The 24,902-nt window shown below is 40.6% G+C and overlaps 1 protein-coding gene across 1 annotated transcript; it reads right to left on the reverse strand.

Annotated features, from left to right (window-relative positions):
* Window positions 1-9,803: 9,803 nt before the first annotated feature.
* On the reverse strand, window positions 9,804-10,215 carry LOC131910659 (large ribosomal subunit protein eL34-like). The gene has a single exon (XM_059262548.1). The coding sequence runs from the start codon at window positions 10,181-10,183 to the stop codon at window positions 9,830-9,832; it is 354 nt and encodes a 117-aa protein (XP_059118531.1). The 5' UTR covers window positions 10,184-10,215; the 3' UTR covers window positions 9,804-9,829.
* Window positions 10,216-24,902: the final 14,687 nt, after the last annotated feature.

Genomic DNA, 24,902 nt, shown 5'->3' on the forward strand with positions numbered 1-24,902 from the left:
ATAAAATAATAAAAGAAACTTTAAATTATGGACTATAAAAGTGTAAAATTGAGAGGTTGGAGAGATAGTCCAGTGGTTAAGAGCACTTGCTGTCTAAATAAGAAAGTTCTAACCTAATACTAAACTGTATACAGTAGGAACAATTATCAAGCATTGTCCAGGAGAGGGGAAAAGTAATAACATAAACAAAATTAGAACTACAACCAGCAAGAACAATATCAAACAAGAGACACATACTAAAATCCAGAGATATCCAGAACATAGGTAAATGGCATGTTACAGAGGTTATTCCAAATGTTGTCCTATCCTGAAGAATCTGAATCTAGTACTTAATATGTTCTAGCTAAGATACAAGAAGATTGTAACTGTAACTATCTAGTCTTCAACTCCATCAAAGACCTGAGAAGGGACATAATAATACCTGAGAAAACGGGAAATGCACACAAGCAATTTTCAAAAATCTTGCGAGAATGGACAGAGACAGCTGGCAGCCTGGACAGTCACCTAAAGTTTCTCAGCACCATTGGGGCATCCAATTTGGCTACAGACCTAGAATATCTGACAGATCATTTTCAGAAGCAGGAATTTTGAAAGATCATCTTGCTCTGTCTTGGCAAGGTTCAGTAGTCGATTTTTCTTGTGCCCTGCTCATCTGGAAGAGACAGCATTCGTACTGTCAGTAGTCAAGGCAAGGGCAGTTCTTTGCCCACCAGGCCATTTTGTGCCAAGAAGAAGACAATTTCTAAATGGAGTGTCTTAGAAGCCCAACATTCTCTCGGGATCAGATCGGTGCTGCCAGGAGCAATTGTGTCTCAAGTCAACAGAATTCTAAGTTATGAAAACATTTAAATGCCATGTTCTCTAGGTCTATAAAGTGTTTGAAGATTACCTATCCATCTGACCTATATTTCTGTAAATCTGAACAACCCAACTAACATAACTATAGAAATGACAAGCATGGGTGACTATAAATCTGTAAACCTTATCTACCTAAATAAAGGACCAAGGCTTCACATTAACAAGGTAAATAGTCTATAAACAAAGTAAAGGACAATGACCTCAAATTGTGACAATACACGAAATACCTTAAACAGAGGTAGAAATGTATAGTGCAATATGACAATGACTTTCTGCTCTTCAGAGGATCTCCCACATTCAGTTCCAAGAACCCACATCCAGTTCCTGTTTCCCTCATAACCTTGTAACTCTACTTCCAGGGTAATCCGACACCCCTTTCTGGCCGCTGCAGTTATCTGCATACGTGTGGAAGCTACTCGCACAGACACATAGGCAGACACATAAGTACAAATAAATTACAATGTAAAAAAGTGGAAATCCAATACGAAATTGGGAGAGATCTCGGGCTTTGTGTCACCCCTTCTTTTTTCAAATTTCCAAAACACACCGCATTGCACCACCCAACACTCCCAGGCAAATCCATCTTAACCAAAACACAAAGAGAGTTTTAAAGGAAACAATCTTTCTCACAGGTGTAATTCATTCTTGCTTAATCTTTACCTTCCACAGAGTGGGTTCTCCGAAGTTTGTGTGGCTGGAAGCGCTGCTGGAGGATACAGAAGTTACAAGGAGAAGATTATTAAACACCTGCTGTATGAAACTACACTTCATTCCCACACCTGCCGAAACAGCTGGCTCCCTGCTTGGGGACAAAGACACAGAGAGCCCACTTTAATGAGTTACCTCTTTTGATGTGAGTCTGAAGAAAATTTACTATAGTGGGGGGAAATTTTCCTAAGTCTTAAGAAAAATTACAGCCTGTTAGAGGGAATATCAGTTGGCTCATCTGAACAGAGGTTCATATCATCCACGAATGGCTGCATAGTGGTTATTTTAATAACCTTTCCATGTTTATTTTTTTCTTTGTTTTGTGTTCTTTTTGTTTATTTATACCTTCTATAGCCCAGGCTGCTCTGGAACTCACTATATAGCTCATGTTGGCTTCTAACTCACGGAAATCCTTCTGTCTTATTCTCCAGTGTTTTGAGGTTATAGTCATAAGCCATTGGGCTTTAATATTCTTTCTGCTTTTATTAGATTTTTTTTTCTCAATTTTGTATAATTAATATCAATGTATCTTCTAACTAGGAAAAGTTTTTTTTTTTAATAGCATATTTTAAGGAACTGGAGAGATGGCTCAGCTGCTAAGAATGTTTGCTGCTCTTGTGGAAGACCTGAGTTCAGTTCCCAGCACCCATGTAAGGTAGTTCATAGCCATCTGTAGCTCCAGCTCCAGGAGATCCAACAACCTCTTCTGGCCTCTGCAGGTACCCACATGCACATACCCACACACAATTACATGCACAAACATATAAATAAAAATAGAGCAAACTTCTAAGAAATAAATTACAATTTAAGCATCTTCTACTTTAAAGGATTATAAAATAGCAATCAATTTTGTAAGATATTTCATAGGAGAGTACTGTCTTCTTGTAATGATTTCCCGACAGGAGGCTTTCATTACAGAGAGATGAAAGCATGTGTGAGGCATTCTGTCTCCTGGCAACTACCCTTCCCCCCAAAATGAAGGCGGAGACAGATTTCTTCCCTAAGTGTTTCTCTGGAAGTCTTAGCTCTGTCCCAGTCGGGCGGCACTGCTGCTGCCTGGTTCCAAGGTAAGGCAATTTTCAGAGCTGTGGAGGAAGGCAGATGGTTTTCTGGAGGCAAGGACCTGATGGAAGGAACAGAAAGCTCCAGGAGGGCTGGGGTGCTCAGTAAGAGCAGACAATAAATCACTCAACTTGTAAAATCTGACTGGACTGGGCCTGAGAACCATGGGTTACTCTCATCTATCCCACGGCTGCTTAATTTACTTTGGGGGCAGTTCTGTCTCTGTGGGCTTTGGAGCTGGGAAATAGACTTCTTGATAGGTAAATCCTTTTGAAAGATTAGGTGTCGGGGTAGCTGCTATGCTCCCTGCAAAGCAATTCAGGTTTCTGGAAACATGGAAGGCTCACCACTGCTATTTCCTCTAGTGAGGGAACGTGGGCTTTCCTGGTGTAGGTAGACAACCAACTTTCTCGTGCCTACCATTTGATATAGTTCCATGCAATTATGACCATGATATCTTTTCAATGAAGGAGCAACAAAATAATATGGACTTGCTCCCCCTCCCCCACAGCCTCATGCAAAGATGCCAAGGACAATCCCCTCCCTGAGTTTCCTTGTTTCTAGTTTCCCCCACCTCACCCCTTCTTTGACTGGCTGCTGGGAGGTCAATCTGACATGCATGTCCAATCTGCTTGTTTTAAGTCTCTCACTGCCACTGCTTCCGTTTTCAGGATTTTATGCTCTGGGCTTTTTCTGACCTACTGGAGGTAGATGCTTCCATTCCCATTTCTCAAAACTCTTTTGTGCCATAACCATATGCTTTGGAAATGTTTCCAGCAGCCTCTGTACTCTTTCTTTTCCACCTTTGGAGATCCATCTTCCTGGGCATGGATGCTCATCTCCCTCATTGCCTCTGGTTCTCCTGTATATCATGACCCTGCTCTCAGAGCATGCTCCTCTTCCACACTCAAATTTACCCTTTCTCTAGAGTTACTGCTACTGGGTTACTTATCCATTCCTAAACCACATAACAAACGAGTTTGGAAAGATGCATGTACCTCAAATTTCCACCTATTTTTAAACTTCTTTCATAGTTTTTTCTTACTACCTAGCCCTGCCCAGCTTGGAACTCACTGTGTTGACTAGGCTGGCTGTGAACTCACAGAGTTCTATCTGACTCTGCTGCCTAAGTGCTGAGATTACAGGCTTCTGTCACCACACCTCACCACCACTTATTTTTGCTTTATTATAGAGTTTGGCTCCAGACTGGCAAGATGGCTCAGATGGGTAAAAGTTCTTGCTGTCAAGCCTGACCTGAGTTTCATCTCCCACAGCCCACATGGTGGAAAGAAAAATGTTTGAAAGTTGTTTTCTGATTCCCCTACACTAGCAAATGTAAATAAGCTTTAACAGAAAGTCTAGCTGATAGCTTCTAATGGCCCTCACTCTGTATTCTCCTTTGGCTCCCATGCCTCCGAAAGTGATGGTAGCCTGTTTTTCCTCCTTTTACACCCATAGAGTGTTCAAATGAAGCAAATAGCCTCCCAGGCATAAGAACCCTCATCCCAGCTACTGCTTATAACCAATACCAACATCCCCCACCAGAAATCCCTTCTGTCTGCTCACCCCAAGAACTTCTCCATTTGCTTGGGAGGCTATCCAGCTGTGTACAGGGCACTTTGTTACATGAGCAGTGAGTGTGTCCACACCTTTGTGGTGTGTGGAATTATTTATGTCTCATCATCTGATCCAATAAGAATTTCTATCTGCCTCTGAGGGGCAAATACAACAACTGTTGATGCACATGTCTCTGGGCTCAAATAATATCTTATGTGCTGTGGGATGTCATTCTGTACGCTGCGAATATGTGTTGCTCTGATTGGTTGATAAATAGAACACTGATTGGCCAGTAGCCAGGCAGGAAGTATAGGTGGGGCAAGCAGAGAGGAGAATTCTGAAAAAAGGAAGACTGAGTCAGGAGTTGCCAGCCAGACACAGTGGAAGCAAGATGACAAGGCAGAACTGAGAAAAGGTACCAAGCTACACGGCTAAACATAAATAAAAATTATGGGTTAATTTAAGTGTGAGAGTTAGGCAATAATAAGCCTGAGCTAATGGCCAAGGAGTTGTAAATAATATTAAGCCTCTGTATGATTATTTTATAAACAGCTGAGGGAGCACACAGCGGGGCGGGACACAGAAAAACTTCCAGCTACGCTTATGCATAGAATAGTCACATAATTTCTGTAGTATAGAAAAAAGCAAGGAGTGCAGATTACAGGCACCTCAGTGTGTAGGTTGATAAGCATGGTTTAGGTTTTTATTGGAAGTTTGAGAGGAGGTAGGAGAAGGATTTGTAAGCATTTAAAAACCATGAAGGAAATTTTGGAGGGTATTCCTATTGCAACAAAATGGCTGTAACCAGTGGGATGTTTTCTGTGAAACTGACTTTAATAAGTATACAATGTTGTCCAAGAGTTTGTTTGCTGGTTCCTGCCAGCTTCTTTGAAATAAACAAAGTGGGCATGGTTGACTTCTACCTAATAAACTCACACCTATAGCCATTCAGTGTGAAGCCTCATCCAGCTACTAAGATCCTACTTGGAGGGCATGAGGATCCAAGACCCCTGTATTAGTCAGCTTTTAATATACATTAAAAGGGGATTTATTAGATTGGCTTATGCACTGAGGTCTGGGTAGCCCAACGATGGTTGTCTCACACCAGAGAGACAGGGAAGCCAGTAGTTGCTTAGTTCACGATGCTGGATGTCTCAGCAGTCCCAACTGGGCACTTGCATTCCTGAGGAATTCCTGGAGCTGCCAGTCTTCAGGCTACACAGGAATCCTGAAGAAGGAGGTTCTAACTGCGGCGAAGGAATACCTCAGCAGAAGGCTAGGTGAACTTGCCAATAAGAGTGAAGACAGGCAAGCAGGCAGACAGCAATTTCCCCTTGTCCTTTTATTTGGGCTTCCTCTGATAAGTGCCACCTGGGTTCAGGGCGGGTCTTCTAGCTTCAGATAATCCGATTAAGGAGGTCTCTCATAGGAGTGCTCTGTGACTTGGGTTTTAGTTGATTCCAGATGCAGTCGAGTTGACAACCAAGATTGACCATCACAAACTCTTAGTTTCAGCGTTATCATCGACATCTAGGACATCCTCTTGGGAGAGTCAAGGTCAAGGTGGCTCAGCCTTCAAAGGGCTAGGCACAGTGACGGATCCTGCATTCCAGGCCACATGTGAACTGTGTTAGTGACTAAAAGAACAAGTTACTCTTATTAAGTAACTAATCCCAATTCGAGCACTTTGAAAATAGCTATAATGAAAATTCCCATCAGGAGAAGGGCATCAGACGTCTGTTCCCAGAACAAAGGCTAATGAAAGCCTTTACTTTACTCAATTACAAGTACCCAAACCACAGGCTACTGAAGAGATGCTATAGAATGCCATTTCTTTCTTTCTTCTTTTCTTTTTGAAAAATGTCACTGATGTAACAACACAAAGGAAATGTCAAAAATAGAAAATGTGTCCTGTAATCCAATTCTTTTCAATATGCATCATTACTGTTCAGGACTCGTTCCAGTGATTATATATTTTTAAGAAAGTATAAATCTTTTATGTTCTACTTCATTTTAATGGGTCATATATTTTTTTCCTCTTAGAAGCACTGTTTTCAATGTGATGTTTTAAAAATAACTGTATGACAATATGTGTAATTAATGAATCAACTTTTCCAGAATATCACTTTAAAAGTTTTACTGTTTTGCCGGGTAGTGGTGGTGCACGCCTTTAATCCCAGCACTCGGGAGGCAGAGCCAGGCGAATCTCTGTGAGTTCGAGGCCAGCCTGGGCTACCAAGTGAGTTCCAGGAGAGGCGCAAAGCTACACAGAGAAACCCTGTCTCGAAAAACAAAAACAAAAAAAAAAAAAAAAAAAAAAAAGTTTTACTGTTTTCCATTGTAATGCCACATACTTAGTGTTTTGTTTTTGTTTTTGTTTTTATTTTTGTTTTTTGTTTTTGTTTTCCAAATTTTGGGTCTGTCTTTATGTTGATACATTTACAGAAACAGATTGAACTTATTTTACTTGAATCTCTAGATCAGCCTGTTTACAAAAGGAAGACTGCTAAACAATGTTATAGCCAGTAGCTTAATAGGAGTCAGAGTTCTTTTGGACAGCATTGTTAGCGAAATCCATGAGGGTCTGTTTAAGGGGTATCAGGAATTTCTTAAGATAAGAAATGGGGAAATACACCCATGAATACAGAATATGGTAAATCCAGTTGCACAGTCCGTGGAAATCTGGGAACCAATCACACACTGCTTCATTCCGCCTTACCTGGTCTTCACCACCCAAAAGAGAGCCGGACTTCCCTTTCTCTTCCCTTTTAAGAAGTCAAGTAGGCAGACAAGAAACAGGTAGCCCAAGGTCATAGGCAGAGCGAATAACACTATACTGCATGGTACTGATGGGCTTAGCCATAAATGTGATGTATGTAACTTTATCTAGGATTATTTTTAAGATTTATTTATTTAGTGTGTATGTACATGTGAGTGTGCACACATGTGCATGAGTGTTTGTGGAGGTCAGAGGACACTCTGTAGGAGCCATTCTCTCCTTCCACCATGTGGATCACCCAAGCTGTCAGGATTGATAGCAAGTGCCTTTTACCCACTATGCCCTCTTACTGGCCCATATCTGACTTTAAACAAGTGTAGCAGAGCTGGTATGTACTCATAATTGCTTAGCACAGTCATGCTAAACTGTGATGACCTAAATAATTTGCAGTCTATACCAAGTAGCTTGTTTACAAAGACATACTTCGAAAGAGATGCCATTAGCTTCTATAGCTCATTAATATTGTACCTGAAGGGAAAAAAAAGCAATGGGTTTACTTGACCCAAATATTATTCTATAAGCAAAATGCTAATAATGGAAGCAAGAATAAATATTCTAAATTAAGTCAGGTTTGTGAACTGGCATTTTCATGGAAGTGAAGACGTGATTGAAGGTGGTGAGCTGCTGGACCAGCGCTAGTGTGACCTGCCTACTGTTTACTGTGTGGTTGAGAGGAATCTCTGATGTTGTTATGACCATGGGAGGGAGGCTAGTAGTGTAAACTGTAAAAGACTTTGAAATGAGAAAAGTTGATAGACAGCTGTCTGTACACCCTTCCAAGTTACCTGCTCTCCCCACCTGCACTTGACCTGGTTTGTACCTCTGTAAGCAGTAAAAAGTTTTTGCTGATATAATTGACCGCTGCCCATAAAACCATAGATGCGTCTTGTCTCATGCCGTATGACTGATGGTTGCTTGGTGGATACATGCTAGTTTTACACTTATTTGGAAACTGATCTCAGCATTTATGATTACTTAGGTGTGTATGTGTATGTTATCAGACCATTTAAACAAATTTTTACTTGTTATTGGTTTCGTAGTGAAAAAATGGATTTGATAAAACCACAGCTGGTCACAACTTTCATTCTTGGAAAAAGAGGCATCTTTTAACAACAGGAGCCAAAGCAGCCAAGTGGTTTTCAGACACAGCTGTTATTAAAGGCCACACTGGGAGTTTCCTAGGGTTTCCTTTCCTTTTTCCTTCCCTTTCCTTCCCTTCCCTTTCCTTTCCTTCCCTTCCCTTCCCTTCCCTTCCCTTCCCTTCCCTTTCCTTTCCTTTCCTTTCCTTTCCTTTCCTTTCCTTTCCTTTCCTTTCCTTTCCTTTCCTTCCTTCTTTCCTTCCTTCCTTCCTTCCTTCCTTTCTTCCTTCCTTCCTTCCTTCCTTCCTTCCTTCCTTCCTTCCTTCCTTCCTTCCTTCCTTCCTTCCTTTCTTTTGCTTTTTGTAGTGATATTTTTTTTTTTTTTTTGGTTTTTTGAGACAGGGTTTCTCTGCATATTTTTGGTGCCTCTCCTGGCTCTGCTTCCTGAGTGCTGAGATTAAAGGCATGTGTTACCCTGCCTGGTGCTTTTTGTAATTTTTTTAATTTAGTGTTTTTATTGTTCTTTCGTGTATTATACCCTGACTGCAGTTCTCCTCCCCTCCTCTCCCTTCCCTTCCCCTCCCTGCAGTCTCTTATCTCTACTCCACCCCCCACTATCCACAGCCCCTCCATCTCTGCTCAGAGAAGAGCAGGCTTCCTAGGAACATCAATTAAACATTACATAATACGCTACAATAAGACCAGGTACATACCATCATGTCAAGGCTGGACAAGGCAATCCAGTAGGAGGAAAAGGCTTCCACACATAGGCAAAAGAGTTGTTGACAGTCACCACTCCCACTGTTAGGAATCCCACAAGAACACCAAGCTACCTAGGTTGGACCCCTATAGTTCCCTGATCTCTGTGAGCTCCCATGAGTACCAGTCAATTGATTCTGTGGGCCCTATTCTTGTGGAGTACCTGAACCCTCTGGTTCCTTTGAACCTTCCTCCCTAGCATTGCGGAACTCTGCAAGCTCCACCTACTGTTTAGCTGTTGGACTCTGCATCTGCTCCCATCAATTGCTGGATGAAGTTTCTCTGGTCTCTTTGCTGAGGATTCTGCTAGACTCTGGTTCCGGAGCACTCTGCAGGCAGGACAAACTGCAGGCCAAAGGTTTTGTGGCTGGGTTGTTGTCCCAGTCCCTCTACTTGAAGCTTTGCCTAGTTACAGAAGATGGCCAGTTCAGACGCCGTGTCCCCATTACTAGGAGTCTTTGCTGTGGTTACTCTGTAGATTCCATGCACTAGGTTTCTACCTTGCCCTGGAAATGTCCCCCAATTCCAGTCGTTTCTCTCAGAATTTTCTCCTTCCCTCCCCCACTTTATCCCTCCTGTTTCCATCCACCTGCCCCCAGTCCACGCATGAAATCTACTCTATTTCCCCTTCTCAGGGAGATCCTTGGTCTTCCTCCTTACGCCTTCCTTCTGAGTCTGTGGACTGTAGCATGATTATCTTCTATTTTATTCCCAACATCCACTTATAAGTAAGTATATATCTTGTTTGTCTTTCTGGGTCTGGGTTACCTCACTCAGAATAATTATTTTAAGTTCCATCCTTTTGCCTGCAAATTTCATGATGTCAATGTTTTTAACAACTGAGTATGACTCCATTGTGTAAATGTATCACACATTTTCTTTATCCATTCTTCAGTTGAGGGACATCTAAGTTGTTTCCGATTTCTGGATATTGTGAATAAAGCTGCCATGAACATAGTTGAGCAAGTGTCCTTATGATAGGATGGAGCATCTTTTTTTTTTTTAATTATTTAAAAAAGCTGCATATTTATTTCGTTTTCTGACTCTGTGCTTGTGCCTTCAATACCTTCACAACAATTTTCTGTTCCTCAATAAGGAAAGCCCGCTTGATCCTGTCACGGACACACTTGGCACACATGGACCCACCATAGGCCCTGCTGACATGCTTCTTGGTCTTAGACAACCTCATAAGGACTTTCGGTCTCACAGCACAAACCCCTCGAAGCCTGCCTGGGCACACACCGCATGCCGATTTAGGTGCTTTTCCAACCTTCTTGGTATAAAGGTAAACAATCCTGTTGCCAGGGGTTCGAGACAGCCTAGTTTTGTTAGAGGCTGTGTTGTAGGAAAGCCTACGACGGTATGTCAAACGCTGGACCATTCTGAGCGCCTCTAAGCACCGTCCCCGGAAGAGGAAAAAAGGATGGAGCATCTTTTGTGCATTCATTTTCATTGAATTCTAGGGAGTCTTTACTTTATTTCTTCATTTCTGCCTTGACATTGTAGTCACTCAGGAGAGTTTTTCAGTGTCCATGCATTTGCAGGCTTTCTGTTGATGAAATCCAGCTTTAATATGTGGTGGTTTGATAGGATACAGGGGGATATTTCAATTTTCTTATGTTGTTTTTGAGACTTGCTTTGTGACTGAGTATGTGATCCATTTTCCATTTTGGAGAATGTTCTGTGAAGTGCTGAGAAGAAGGTATGTTCTATGTTTGAATGAAATGTTCTGCAAGTATTGTTAGGTCCATTTTATTCATAAAATTCATTAGCTCCATTATTTTTCTGTTTAGTTTTTGTCTGAGTGACCTATCCCTTGCTGAGAATGGAGTTTTGAAATCTCCCACTATTAATATGTGAGGTTCGATGTGTCATTTAAGCTTTAGTAATGTTTTTTTTACAAATGTGGGTACCTTTGCATTTGGGGCATAGATGTTAAGAAATGAAATGTCATCTTGGTAGATTTTTCTTTTGATGAGTATGGAATGTCCTTCTCCATCTTTTTTGATTAATTTTGAAGTCTATTTTGTTACGTATTAGGATATCTACACCAGCTTGCTTCTTTAGTTCTTTTGATTGGAAAATCTTTTTACAACCTTTTACTCTGAGGTACTATCTTTGATGTTAAGGTGTGTTTCTTGTATGCAGCAGAAGGATAGATCCTGTTTTTGTATTCATTCTGTTGCCTGTGCCTTTTTATTGGGAAATTAAGTCCATTGATAATTGAGAAATATTAATGACCAATGATTGTTAATTCTTGTTATTTTGTTGTTGTTGTTGTTTGTGTGTGTGTGTGTGTGTTTCCTTTCTTTGGATTTGCTGGTGTGAGATTATTTATTGCCTGCGTTTTTGTGGGTGTAGCTGAATTCCTTGTGCTGGAGTTTTCATTCTAGTACCTTTTGTAGGGCTAGATTTGTGGATAGATATTGTTTAAATTTGACTTTTTTTTGTCAAATATCTTGTTTTCTCCATCTATGGTGATTGAAAGTTTTGTTGGGTATAATAGTCTGGGTTGGCATCCATGGTCTTTTTGAGTCTGCAAGACATCTGTCCAGGCCCTTCTGGCTTTTAGAGTCTCCGTTAAGAAGTGATTTATAATTCTTATAAGTCTGTCTTTATATGTTACTTGGCATTTCCCCCTTGCAGCTTTTAATATTCTTTCTTTGTTCTGTATGTTTAGTGTTTTGATTATTGTGTAATGAGGGGACTTCCGTTTTTGATCCAATCTATTTGGTGTTCTGTAAGCTTCTTGTACCTTTATAGGCATGTCTTTCTTTAGGTTGGGAAAATTTTCTTCTGTGTTTTTGTTAAATATATTTTCTGTGCCTTTGAGCTGGGATTCTCTTTCTTCTATTCCTATTATTTTTAGGTTTGCTCTTTTCATAATGGGCCAGATTTCCTGGATGTTTTGTGTTAGGAGTTTTTTAGATTTAATACTTTTTTTGACTGATGAATCTACTTCTTCTATCTTATCTTCTACCCCTGAGATTCTTTCTTCCATCTCTTATATTCTGTTGGTGATAGTTCCTGTTCACTTACCAAGATTTTCCATTCTCAGAATTTCCTCAGTTTGTATTTTCCTTATTGCTTCTATTTCAATTTTTGGATCTTGAACAGTTTTCTTTTACATGTTTGTTTGTTTCTTTGCTTTCTTGACATTCTTTAAGGGATTTATTGATTTTCTCCAATTTTTTGTTTGTCCTTTCCTCCATTTCTTAAAGGGATTTCTTTCATTTCCTCTTTATGGACCTCTATCATCTTCATAAAGTTGTTTTGAAAGCTGTTTTCTTGTGTTTCCACTGTGTCGGAATATTCAGGTCTTGCTATAGTAGGATAGCTGGGCTCTGGTGGTGCCATATTGTCACTGCTGTTGTTTATTGTATTCTTACACTGGCACTTAGGCATCTGGGTTTGGAATGATTATAGGTCTAGCTCCAATTTCTGAGTCTGTCTTTGTCGAGTGCGTATTTTGTTCCTTGGTTTCTCTTTCCCCTTTGGTCTTCTGGTCCTTGTGGCATGGATTTCTGGAGACTGGCATGACCTCTGGTCTAGTAGAATCTCGGTCCAAGTTGGGGGCTGGCCTTCTGGAGGCTAGCTTGGCCTTTGGTGCAGCAGGACATCTCTGTCCTTCTGACTGGTGTGGCCTATTTTTCTGACTGGTGTGGCCTGAATCTACACCTGAGCAGTAGAAGTCACTGGGAGTTGGAGACAGGAGTCTGTGGAGTAGATGATGAAGTGGGAGGGGGTGGACAGTGGAATGGGTCTTTAGGAACAGAATCTAGGGAGTGGGGCAGTTCAGCTGGTAGGAAGGTCATTTACCTGATCTTTTGATTGGTGTGGCCTGAGCAGCAAAAGTCTTTCTTAGGGTTTCTATCAAGACTGACTCTTAACAGTATTATTTTGCAATTATCCAGCTCAATTTAAGTCCAAAAGGTTTATTGAGACTTTGTTCCATGCAGACAGATGAGAAATCAATAAGATCCATATGGACCCTAGATCATACACCTGGGTGCAATTATGACTCCAACCTTGATGATACAATGTGTGTAATGTTATGTGTAATGATGGAACCCTAGCACAAATGTCTGAGAGTCCAGAGCTGCCTCAAGAAATTCCAGACCAGGATGTGCTCTATGGTATAAAGCAAGCAGCTCTGAATCTTATAGGATTAGTAATTTTTACTGAAGAAATGACAACCTGTATTCCATCCCCTGCTGTCCCTTGACATCCCTCCTTCACATGGCCTCTTAATTTCTTGCTGCCTTCTATGGGGACTCAAAGGTAAACACACGGCTCTAAAAACTCACAGGTAGCACTCACATATGAAAGAGAACATAAAGCTTTTGCCTTTCTGGGTTTGGGTTACATCTCCAAGGATGACTATTTCTGGCTCTATTCATTTACCTATGCATTTGTAAGTTCATTTTTCTTTACAGTTGAATAATAGCCCATTGTGCACATGTACTCCATTTTCATTATCCATTATTCTGTTGATGGACATTGATGATGTTTCCAATTCCCGGCTCTTGTGAATAGAGTAGCAGTGACATAGATAAGCAGGTATTTCTGTAGTAGGATATGGAGTCCTTTGGGAATATACCCAGGCGTGGTACAGATGCATTATGTGGTAGATCTATTTCTAGCTATTTGAGACCCCCTCCCCCCACTGGCATAAACAGTGGCAGCACCAGATTGCATTTCTATCAACAGAGAGTAGACGTTCTCTTTTCCCGGCCTCCCAGCACTTGTCATTTTAAAAAATCTTAGATGAACATTTTCAAAAGACCATGGGATGGCATTTTGGCTGAAAGGCGGAATCTCATGAAGAGGCTGTGGGTGGGCTGAGACATTCTTTCAGAGACATGGAATTAGGGTCAGCACTCATTTGTGTTGCTCTTTGCTACCAGCCCCCAATTCAAATGCCGTTAAGGTTATTTGTGACTTCTTATCCGATGCTAATTTTACATGAATAATTTTTCTGTTCTTCTCTGTACGGGAGATTTTCAAATCATAGACATTCAAGTTTGTTGAAGTCTGGACTCACCCTGGGTATGTACCAGCAGATTCATTATAAGAAGGTGATGCAGCAGGCAAGTTTGGGATGACTCTTGCATAAACCATTGCACAGGGACTCTTAACAAGTTCACCGATGACCTAATTACTGTACCCTGTAGGTAACTTTCTCATTTTAAAAAATTTTTAAAATATTTATTGCATGTAAAAACTGAAAAAAAGCAAGTGATAAAAAAGTGGTTTTCTTCTCACCTTACTCTTGATTCTTCAGGTTTTCCAACTGTAATCAATATTAATAGTCCACAGGTCTTCAACATTCTCTCTCCTACTCATCTGTATATGTGTCTATGCGCTTATGTGTGCATATAGATATGCATCTACTATACATGCAGGTATGCGCTTGTGTTTCCATTTACAGTCTATATATTATAGACATTATTTTTATTACAGTGTGGAGATAATGGGATACATACTGTTCTGAAGCTTGCTTTCATTTAAGTGTATCAGAGATTTCCCCATGATGGCAGAGTAGAAACATCCCCTTATATTTAGCATCATTAATATTGCCTAAGATGGAGATATCATGGATTTTGTCAACTATTGGTTTATTGAGAAGCACTGGGGTATATTCTAATTATTTGCTAGTGTCATGAGCATCCTTAAATACACAACCTTGTACAACATCATCCACTTCTATAGGATAAACTCCAAGAAACAGAATCCTTCAACACTGAAGAATAAAGCGATATGTGTGACCATGAAATAGATAGAAGAATAAAGGCAAACAAAATGGTGAGAAATAAGATCTAAGTAGAAACTTGTCAAAACAGAGAGAGACTTTATGGCAAAGTACAGGTTTTGGGTTCCAATAGGACTGGAAGGTAAGAAGAATGGTTTGAATATGCTGTGAGATTCAGGTGTGAGCCTGCTTCATGGATGTTGTCAAAGGCATCTGTGTTATGTTTAGTGCCAGGGCCTGGAGACCATTGTGACCATAGATCAAAGGTCTGTCACAGTAAAGGGGCCCCTAAGGACAGCGGTACTTGGCAGATTGTGACTTTACTGGAAAAGATACTTCCACAGGTGCCTTCTCGTGGACTAAATAGAATGGGCTCACGATGACACAGTCAGAGTGAAAGAATGCAAACCATTAGTCACTGCAAGTCACTTAGAAATAATCACAAAGGAATGCAAGCATGTAAAAGCCACAGCAACCTGTGCTGCTGACATAAGGTCATTTTTTTTTAACCTCTGCTGCTCATTAGAATGACTAGATGGCTTTAAAAAGTTCTGTATCCCAGCTGGATCCTAGCACTCAGAGGGTGCAGCAGGCCTCAGGTTGGCCAGTCTGGCTACCTAGTGAAACCTCGTCTCAAAAAGATATATGCATTATATATTATTCTCTGGCTATTGAGTAGACCAATTATATCATAAGCCTTGAGAGTAGAGTGTCAGGACAGTAGTCCTCCTGATCTATTGCTTCAATTTCTACAGATTCAATTATGTATGGTCAACTGTGGCTCAGAAATATTAAATGGAAATGCCCAGAAGTAAACAACTCATGGACTTTAAATTGCTCAGCACTCTTGATAATATGATGAAATCTCATACTATTCTGTCTTGAGTGGACTAGGACACAAATAATTTCTCTGTCCAGCATAACCATACTGTATATGTGATCCAACCACTAATCACTTCCTGGCCATATTGGTTATCAGATCAACTATTAGGGTATCTTGCTGCTTGTGTGTTCAAGTTACTCCAGGTTTCTTTCACAGTGACCCCAGAGAACAAGGATCTAGTACAGTAAGATATACATAGATAGAGAGATGATTGATAGATAGATAGATAGATAGATAGATAGATAGATAGATACATACATACATACATACATACACGCATACAGACACAGAGGGAGAGAGAGAAGAGGGAGATCATACTCACATAACATAGACTATTGTTATAATAGCATTTGATTAGTATATGTATCACTTCCTGTCTCTAACATATGTTAACCTTTGCTATATTTTTTTCATGCATGTGTGAGAATAAAATAGGGTAGGTTCAGTACTACCCAGCATTTCATATATCTATTGGACATCTTAGAATGTGTACCCCTTGGAAGAGGGGCTATTATTTTTTTTAAATCCTCTACTCTGCCCTAGTAATTCCAAGATACCTTAAAGCCCAATGGAATTAGAAATTATTAATGATGGACAATGGTCAGTCATGTAGAACTACAGATGACAAATTTTTCTGGGACACTCTCTGCCTTCAAATAACATAACATTCAGTGAAAGTGTCTGAAACCCCCCTCTTTCTGTTCTCAGAGGTAAGTAAGTCAGCCTGTAGGTATGGAATCCATGGTGAGCCCAACTGAAGAAAATTCCACAAAAATTGCTAATATAATAACCAGCTCTGATTGATAGGTATTCATCCAATGTACTTTTCCTTGGCTTTGTTGATTTATTTTTAGGATTTGATGTTTCCTGCTGTGTCCCAGCGATGAAAACATTAGTGTTTCACATAAGGCATCCTTGTCTCTTTGAGTGTAATTTATCATCTGAGGTGGGGACCTGCCTCAGGTTCACCTGTAATTATTTCTTATAATTAGAGTTGCCCCTACATGTAATGTTCTCCCCATGAGATCCCAGAGAATGCATTTAAGGGCAGGGATCATTTCGTTCTCCCCTGGTGAATTGATCTATCACCCAAGTATGTCAATCTGTATTGAACAACGCCATGTGGGGTCAGTCCTGAGACCTGAATATGCTGTCCTGTCACTGCCGTGAAAAATCCCCTCAGGGATTTCTTTTAGCTTAACAAAAATAGATCTAGTAGCCATTAAAGAATGAGAAAAGACATACTGTTTTCCTGCTGCATTTTTCTTTTCAAAGCAAATTTTATGAACTGTTACAACAAACAGTTCTTTAACTTCAATTTACAGTTAGCTTATCTGTCAGTATATTGGGTCCCCATTATACACCAACGGAATCTATGCTTTCTAAAGCGTTCTGCATTTTAGATTTTACTTTCTAATTTTTATTTTTATTTTCTAAATTAAAAAATAATGAAGGTTCTACTTTTAAAAACAATCCCATGGTGGTCCTAATCCTAGTCTGTCTTTCTCAGATGTGTCGATATGTTGATGTGGCTTGATACGTTTTAACTTCTGCCTTTATAACAGGAAAACAACAGCTTCCCTGAAGACAGAACTTCATTTGTTTTGAAATGCAGACTTCCAAGCACCTATGCACAAGCTGGTTTTCTCAATATTTGGAAACAGCCTCAGGAAGCATTCCCTAAGTCCACACTGATGACATGGCATGTTTTTTTTTTTTTCTTTCCTCTGCAGTTCTGAAGGAAGAAATGCAAAGTTTCTTTCACTTGGTTATTCCTTTTTAATTAAAAACTTTTTTGAGATTATAATATATCATTTCTCCCTTTCCTTTTCCTCCCGCCAATTCCTCCCTCGTACCTCTCCCCTGCTCTTTCTCAAATTCATGGCCTCTTTTTCTTTGTTGTCGTGTGTGTGTGTGTGTGTGTGTGTGTGTGTGTGTGTATTCCTAAATACACAATACACAAATACAGACTGCTCAGTCTGTATAATGTTACTTGTATGTTTTTAGGGCGGATCATTTGGTATTGGATAACCACTTGTGAGAGACTGTGTCTCCTGTTCTCAGCATGCTTTAGTTGCTGGTCGTGTAGGGCTGAGGCCTTCTAGCCCCCCCACACCATCTCCATTAGCACGCCTATTGGTGTAGCTTATGTTTAGGCAGCCATGTTAGTGATACTCCATGGGTGTAGCTTTTGACATTTCCAGGAAACACAGTCTCACAGCAAACTCCTCATTCTTCTGCCTCTTCCACCCTTGTTGCCCCATTTTTCATAATGTTCCCTGAGCCTCAGGTGGAAGAGTTGTGTTGTTGATGTATCTGTTGGGACTGGGCTCCATGACTCTGGGTTTTGCCTGATTGTTTTTAAGGGAGTGAAGACTGAGAACACATAGAGGTAAGGAGAAGACAGGGAGAAAGAGCAGGGAAAAGTGAGAAGATGGGAGGAGGGGCATTGCCAGCACACTTCATGGTGACATTGCTCGTTGGATGGCACTCAGCACATTGTCCTCTCACCTCATAGTGTCTGCTAATTGTTAGAGATCAGGGTTGACTATGGAGAACGTCAAGGGGTAGGAAAGTGACCGGAGCAATCTGTGGTGAAGGCCGATATGCAGACAAGGCATAGGTTATGCTAATACTCTTCCTCTTGTCCTGCAGTGCCCAGGTTTTAGACATCTCTGCACAACACAATTCTTTTCCACTTCCTGGGACCCTGGAGAAGAGTGTCCTAATCAGACACTATCAGACAGTTCAGAGAAATCAGTTTCTTTGGACTGGTGATTTGCTTCCCCAAATCACCACTGTATATATTGTCTGTTTCTTTCTACCTATTAAAAGTGATTTTGGACACTCGTTAATTTTAACTGCTTCGTTTAGATTTTTCAGTGTTGATAAGCTTATAGTGCATTTAGTTACAATGTCTTAGGCAGAGCAGAAGTTTGCGGAAGAAAAACTCACTAACCACTCTAGAGACTGAATTAAGAACATGACAGAATCAGGCCGTTGTTTGTTGTGCAGTGTATTAGCCGCTTAATAGAAAGAGGGTTTCAATATTGTGTTTATGTGCTAAGAATTCTGAACAAGAAAACGCAATTTCTTCTTAAATAATGAATCATTACCATTTGCTGAGTAAGTACTCAGTTCCACACTGATGTACATTTTTCTCTAACCTTAAACACAATCTTTCAAGACGTCGAATCAAGACTTTGAACATTCACAGATAGGTTTTCCCTCTGGGCTGATATTAGTTAAGGAGCAGATATGGGAATTAGAATATGTCCTTGTCCCTCATGGCACATTCTGTGCGTCTAAAGATGTTCACAGCAATAGAAACCCTAACCAAGACAATAATATAAAGACATAATATTATGTATAAATAATAATATAAATGAAAGCTTAATAAAATGATATCAACATTTAAATTATGTAACCCATTTTGATGTTTTTTAAATTTGGTTTTATTTTAAAATTTATTTTTTTTATTTCAACATTTGGCAAGTTGATTTTTATTTTAACATTTAGCAATTTGATTGGGTGATCCAATGACCCAAGGTGAAATCTGAAGGAATATATCTATTGTGTCAAGTGTGTATTCATATCATTGTCCAAATATCCTTTTTCCTGATGTGGAAAATTATAGAGCCATAGGGATGTTAATTTAAGGTCATAAGCATTTCCTGTCCCCTTGAAATATTAGCAACATAATCAGGAACCTGCATACTAATACATAAGTTTCAATGATTAATCTAACACAGTCCACTAGTAAAATAGACTTAATGAAAATAACCTCGCCAGGCGGTGGTGGCGCACACCTTTAATCCCAGCACTCGGGAGGCAGAGCCAGGCGGATCTCTGTGAGTTCGAGGCCAACCTGGGCTACAAAGTGAGTTCCAGGAAAGGCGCAAAGCTACACAGAGAAACCCTATCTCGGAAAAAAAACAAAAACCCTCATGATAGAAAGGCTGGGGTGGGCTTGGCCCTTACCACCCCCATGCCTCCAACCAACACCTTGCAATTCCCTATGAGCATATCAGCCTTAGCCCCAGGGTTCCTGCCAGGGTTCCTGCCTGTCACCTCCCTACCCCCCTGACATTCTTTATTCCTGCCACAAATCTCTAATGATTATGCTTTTGGATCACTTGCCCCAATTCTCAGCTGGGGTACTAGTTATCTTTGAAGGCTCAGCTAAAAACCTGAAGTTATTAGTAAGTATTTGAATTAATATATGGTTGAATGGGCTCATGGATCCTGTATATTTCACACTGTGATGTCTTTGCCCAGTTCTGGCAGTGCAGGACAATCTGAAGAACAATTTATTTCTTTTCAGAAACTTCTAAATCAGTCAAGAGAGTGTCACAACATTAGAGTTCCATAAAGGAACAAAACACTGACTGTAAAGAACTTAGTGCTTCAGTTTCTGTCTTTACCAAAATAAGAAATTCTTCATCTCTGTTTCTTTCCTATGTGTGTGCATATGTATGTATGCATGTAGAGGCCAGAGATCAATCTTGGGGTCATTCCTCAGGTGCAACTCACTCTCTCTCTCTCTCTCTCTCTCTCTCTCTCTCTCTCTCTCTCTCTCTCTCTCTCTCTGTCTTAAATATGGGGTTTGTCACTTGGCATTGAACTTGCCAAGTAGCTTCGGCTTGATGGACAGTGAATCCCACAAATCTACCAGCCTCTTCCTTCCTCAGTTCTGGGATTATAAAAAGCCACCATGACAGGCTTTTCATATGGGTTCTGGGACTCAAACTGAGGTCTTTGTGACTATGTACCAGGCACTTTGCTAACTGAGCATCTTGCTAGCCCCTGAATATCTAATTTCTATGCATTGGATACAATGAGTAGCTAGAGTTAGATTTTGAGAAAGAATGTGTTTTCAGGAAGTTTGTGGGCTTGTTGATAACAATAGGTTTAGCCATGGTTGGATTTTTTAATGCAGGAAAACACTGTGTAAGGTCTATCCAATTCAAGAGTCACTTGCTAACATTCAGTAAGATTCTGCTAGCTAGAGATAAGTGAAGGAGTGGTTCCTGGTTGAGTTCTTTAAGAAGAAGACCTGCATGAGAATTTAGTAAGCAGGGTGTCTAGTAAGGAGTATTAGGAATCAAAATTCGTTGAAGCAAGGGATGATTCAGATATTCACTGTAGGCTGTGTGAAAAGATCTGGAATGGCCAGTCATGACTGGGATGGGTTGGGTCTGGAGGGTCAAGACTTTAAACTTCTTCTACATCTATCAACCACTGGACATAGACTCCTCACTTTCCAAAAGGAGATCTGACCATTTATGAAGCAACTGAGGTCATATCTAAAGGTTACAGCATCGTAAGCAGCTGGGACAATAATTCTTTCCTTGCAAGATGATATGGGTCTATTGTAAGAGTAAAAGAAATATGTTACTGCCATTTATAACCAGGGAGCTGGTGAGCTAGGACAAGACGCTACTGCATGTCCACATATATTACATGGAGTGAAGAATAAACAAGCTGTTGATGAATGATCCATAAGTATGTGTACACAAAGAAGAAAGAGTGGCAAGGGAGGCAGGGTCTCAAGACAAAGTTGCCACTTCAGAGGCACAAAGTTATATGCTGCTCTGAGGCACCAGGAAAAGCCATAACAGGGAAGAGAGACATCTATTTTGTATGTATTGAGTATATGTGAAAATGTGTGTTTGGGTCCGTGTGCATGTGTGTGTGTGTGTGTGTGTGTGTGTGTGTGTGTGTGTGTGTGCATGTGTGCATATGTATGCATGGTCCATCTTTTTGTTTTTGAGACAGTGTATCTCACTGGCCTGGAATTCACCAAGTAGAGAATTTACCAAGGACGGCTGGCCAGCAAGCCCCTTCCCCTGTCTCTTCATCCCCAGTGCTGGCATTGCAAGTGTACATGCCTGCCCCCCCCCTGCACATAGTTTTATTTTTTTAAGTATGTGCTTGGGATCCAACTCAGGTCCCCATGCTTGTCAAGAACTTTGCTGGCAGCTATATCCCCAGCCCTGGCATCTATCTCTGTTCATCAGAAAGAAAAAAAATAATCTAAAATATATTTAGTGTGAATTTGTCATCAAAGTGGTGGATGATGTATTAGTAACTCACACGAGTGCCACTTTCCTCCTATTATTCTGTTCTGGGATCTTACCATTGGTATAAATAACGTTTCTCTTCTATATCTCTTCTATAAGACTCCCTTGTTCACTGAAGGGGAGGGTGAAAATGGGAGTCGGGGGGAAGCTACAAGTACACATCTATATTTTAATGAAACATTTGATTTTGACATTTATAATCAACATGTCCACAAAATACATCCTAAACATCATATTTTCTAGTTTTCGACACCAAGGACATGGTTTAAGCCTAATCATTCTTCTAAGAAAATATGCATGTTGCCAGACAGGCAGACACAAATTTGTCACAATGTTCCTTTTCCTCCACGTTCCTTAGCAAAACCCAGCATCGTCCGGAGCACACCAGATTGTGCTCAGGCAAACCCCACACACTCCCTGACCACCTTACCTTCAGCAACATTGATCTGAGCCCAGCTGCCAAGGAGAATTTGCGGCCCACTGGCAACGTCTGTCGATAGAAAAGCCTGAGTCACTTTCCCGTTGACACATGTCCCACTTTTTCTCCTCCCTTAGCTCCTCGAGGGGTGGATGGAAAAAAAAAACTGACCACGGAGCAGCTGCTGATTTATGCTTCTCTTTTGGAGCAGGGGATTCATATTGATTAGTTGGATGAATGAGTCTGTCCCTTTGTTTCAAATGATTAGAGTGAGTGTCTGCCCTTGGAATATATCACAGCTCCACTGTGACATAATGAATAAGATCTGCTGTGTTTTCTGTGAGTCCTAACGCCGTCTCTGGACTTAGGAAACACTCCTGACGATGATGCTTACCTTAGTAAGGGGAAAAACAGGCCTTCAGGGAGCTCTGACGAGTGTGAGCTACAGCAGGGACGTGAGACATGTTGTCAGCTCCTTTCTTTGTGCTCTTTCACACTGCTTAATGTACTTAGTCTGGATTTGTCATCAAAGTGGTGGATGATGTATTGGTGACTCACATCATACAACCTCGTGTTGTTCTGTTCTGTGACCTGAGCATTGGCATAAATGTAAAAATAACTTTTCTATTGCATCACCCTTTATACAAGACTCTCCTGCTCATTGTAGGGGAGCTACTGTGCACACTTTTATATTTTGATATATTTTGATGGAATGTTTGTCTTTAAAACTATTTTTATTTTTATTTGTGTGTGTGTGTGTGTGTGTGTGTGTGTGTGTGTATGTGTGTGTGTGGTCTGTATGTTGCATGTATATGGGTACTCATGGGGGCCAGAAGAGAGCGTTATATGTGAGCCAACTAATATGGGTGCTGGGAATGGAAGTCTTGTCCTCTGGAAGAGCATCAAGTGTTTTTAACCTCTGAGCCATTGCTCCAGTCCTGGAATATTTGTATTTGACATTTATAATTAATGTGTTTACAAAATACTTTCAAAACATGGTATGTTTCAGGAATGATCTGGGTGAAATTAAATGGTGATTTACTTGGTGAATACGTATTTTTATATTGTCCTCTTGGCTCTCTATGTTGACTTTTGAAGGAAAAGATTACCTTTTAACAAAATCCCCTTCAGTCCTTAAGTGTTTCAATGAAAGGCTGTTTCTTTAATCCTTCCCTTGGTGCATTTTCCATTTTCTCACTCCCCACCTCAAAGCAAGCACTCCCCATCCGCAGCTCGGCTCCTTCAATGGCTAACAACAGTGCTAATGTTTCCTACACATGTTCTTTTCTCCCGAATAGCTAACCTGTAGGTTCTTCAACCATTCACAAGTTAATTCAACAGTACATATTTCTAAGTTCTTGAGTTCACCCACTGATGTCTCTGCAGGTAGACAAGGCTCAGAGCGAGAGCCCAGAGCTGTCCCTCCTTCCCCCAAATGGAATCCAGCTCCTCCTTCTCTGCTGGAGTAGATGTATGCACTGTAGCTGCCGCATTGATCTTGTGTATCTGCGATGATTTGTGACCATCTAAGCCACCCTCCTGGTAGCACTTGGAGTCCCCTTTGTTTTACAAGTGACTTGTGGACAAATCTAATCAATCTGACATTCCTGTCCCAGTAAATTCACACATGGACAGGATACAGAGCCAGAAGACTGGTAAGGAATGAGCAAGGAGTGGTGGACTGGGTTTTGGGAGATTTCCGTGTTCTCTGGGTGCCAACACCTCTCATGCTGAACTGTTTCTGAATGATCCTGATAGAATTTCTGGTGACAAATCTACTTAGAAGTAAAATTTTTATTTAGTTTTATTTTTATCAAAACAATTTGACATTTACGTTATTCTTGTCAATACCCTAGATAAATACATGGAATGTCTTTAAATCTCCACAAGGGATTCCAGCTCAGACCTGAAGAGTCATGCTGTAGTTTTATTATTTGACCATCTCATGTTGTTTTTATAAAATCCCAAACCTGCATTCAGAGAATGAAGAGCTGTATTCTTCCTTTTACAAAGCCAGAGCCCACACACTGCTCACACCACTGCTTTGAGTCCAGGACAGAATTTACAAGGAATTTCTCTTCTCATTTTAGTTTTTGGCCACCAGCCCTGTCTGTTCCAGCCTTATTTTTATAAGTTCATAGAGCCCTTAACTTTTTGACTTACTGAAAGGTTCATGCTTTAAAACATAAATTTAGATTTTAAATATGGATTTTTAACACATAGTGCTCCCTTAAAGTGTCAAGAGACTGCAAACCTCTAGGTTTCTTCAAATACCATCAGATGTTCTTTGAAAAGGTGTCACTGTCAGGCTCCTGATTCCTTTCAGTCCTTGGCAGCTTCACCCTCTAGTGTCCTTGCTAGGTCACTCTCCCTTACCTTATTCACAATATCATGGTCAGTCAGTAGACAGTACTTGTGATTATGATGAAGCAGAAAAAGAAAAGAAAAGAAAAAAAAAGAGTGCCCAGGATCCAGGGGATAAAGTAAAACATGCATAGAATTGAGAGTCAATGAAGCAAGGAGCAAACTGCAGATATGTGGCTTGCCAAGCCTAAAACCAAACATGTGAAGACAGATGAGCTGGGGAGATAAGACATGTATCTATTTCCCTCACCTGCAGAACCTCTGAAGTAGAGCACTGAGTCCAGATGAGACCTCACTGATAAAAGTGTTGGCCTCAGTAGCTTTCACAAAGGCTTGGATCTTCCAAGGATCTTCCTCCTCTGACCATAATAATTGGCTCAGTAACCTTATCCACCTTCCCCCAGCTTACAGAGACTCCATAGCTTACCCATCTCTTCCTTCTTAAATCTCACGGCACACTGGCTTTTATCTGTGGAGTTTCCAAATGGGCCATTACCCTTTGCTAGGCTTTGCTAAGGCTTTTAGGCACAGTGGTACCCAGGGCCATGAAGCATCTCTGTTTTGCTCTTTGCAGTGGGATTCCAATGTCACTGTGGGTAT

The sequence above is a fragment of the Peromyscus eremicus genome, chromosome 5 (assembly GCF_949786415.1).
Source record: "Peromyscus eremicus chromosome 5, PerEre_H2_v1, whole genome shotgun sequence".
In the NCBI taxonomy this organism is placed as follows: domain Eukaryota; kingdom Metazoa; phylum Chordata; class Mammalia; order Rodentia; family Cricetidae; genus Peromyscus; species Peromyscus eremicus.

Coding starts and splice junctions, on each gene's coding strand:
- LOC131910659 (XM_059262548.1), bottom strand. CDS start 10,183: ATGGTCCAGCGTTTGACATACCGTCGTAGGCTTTCCTACAACACAGCC.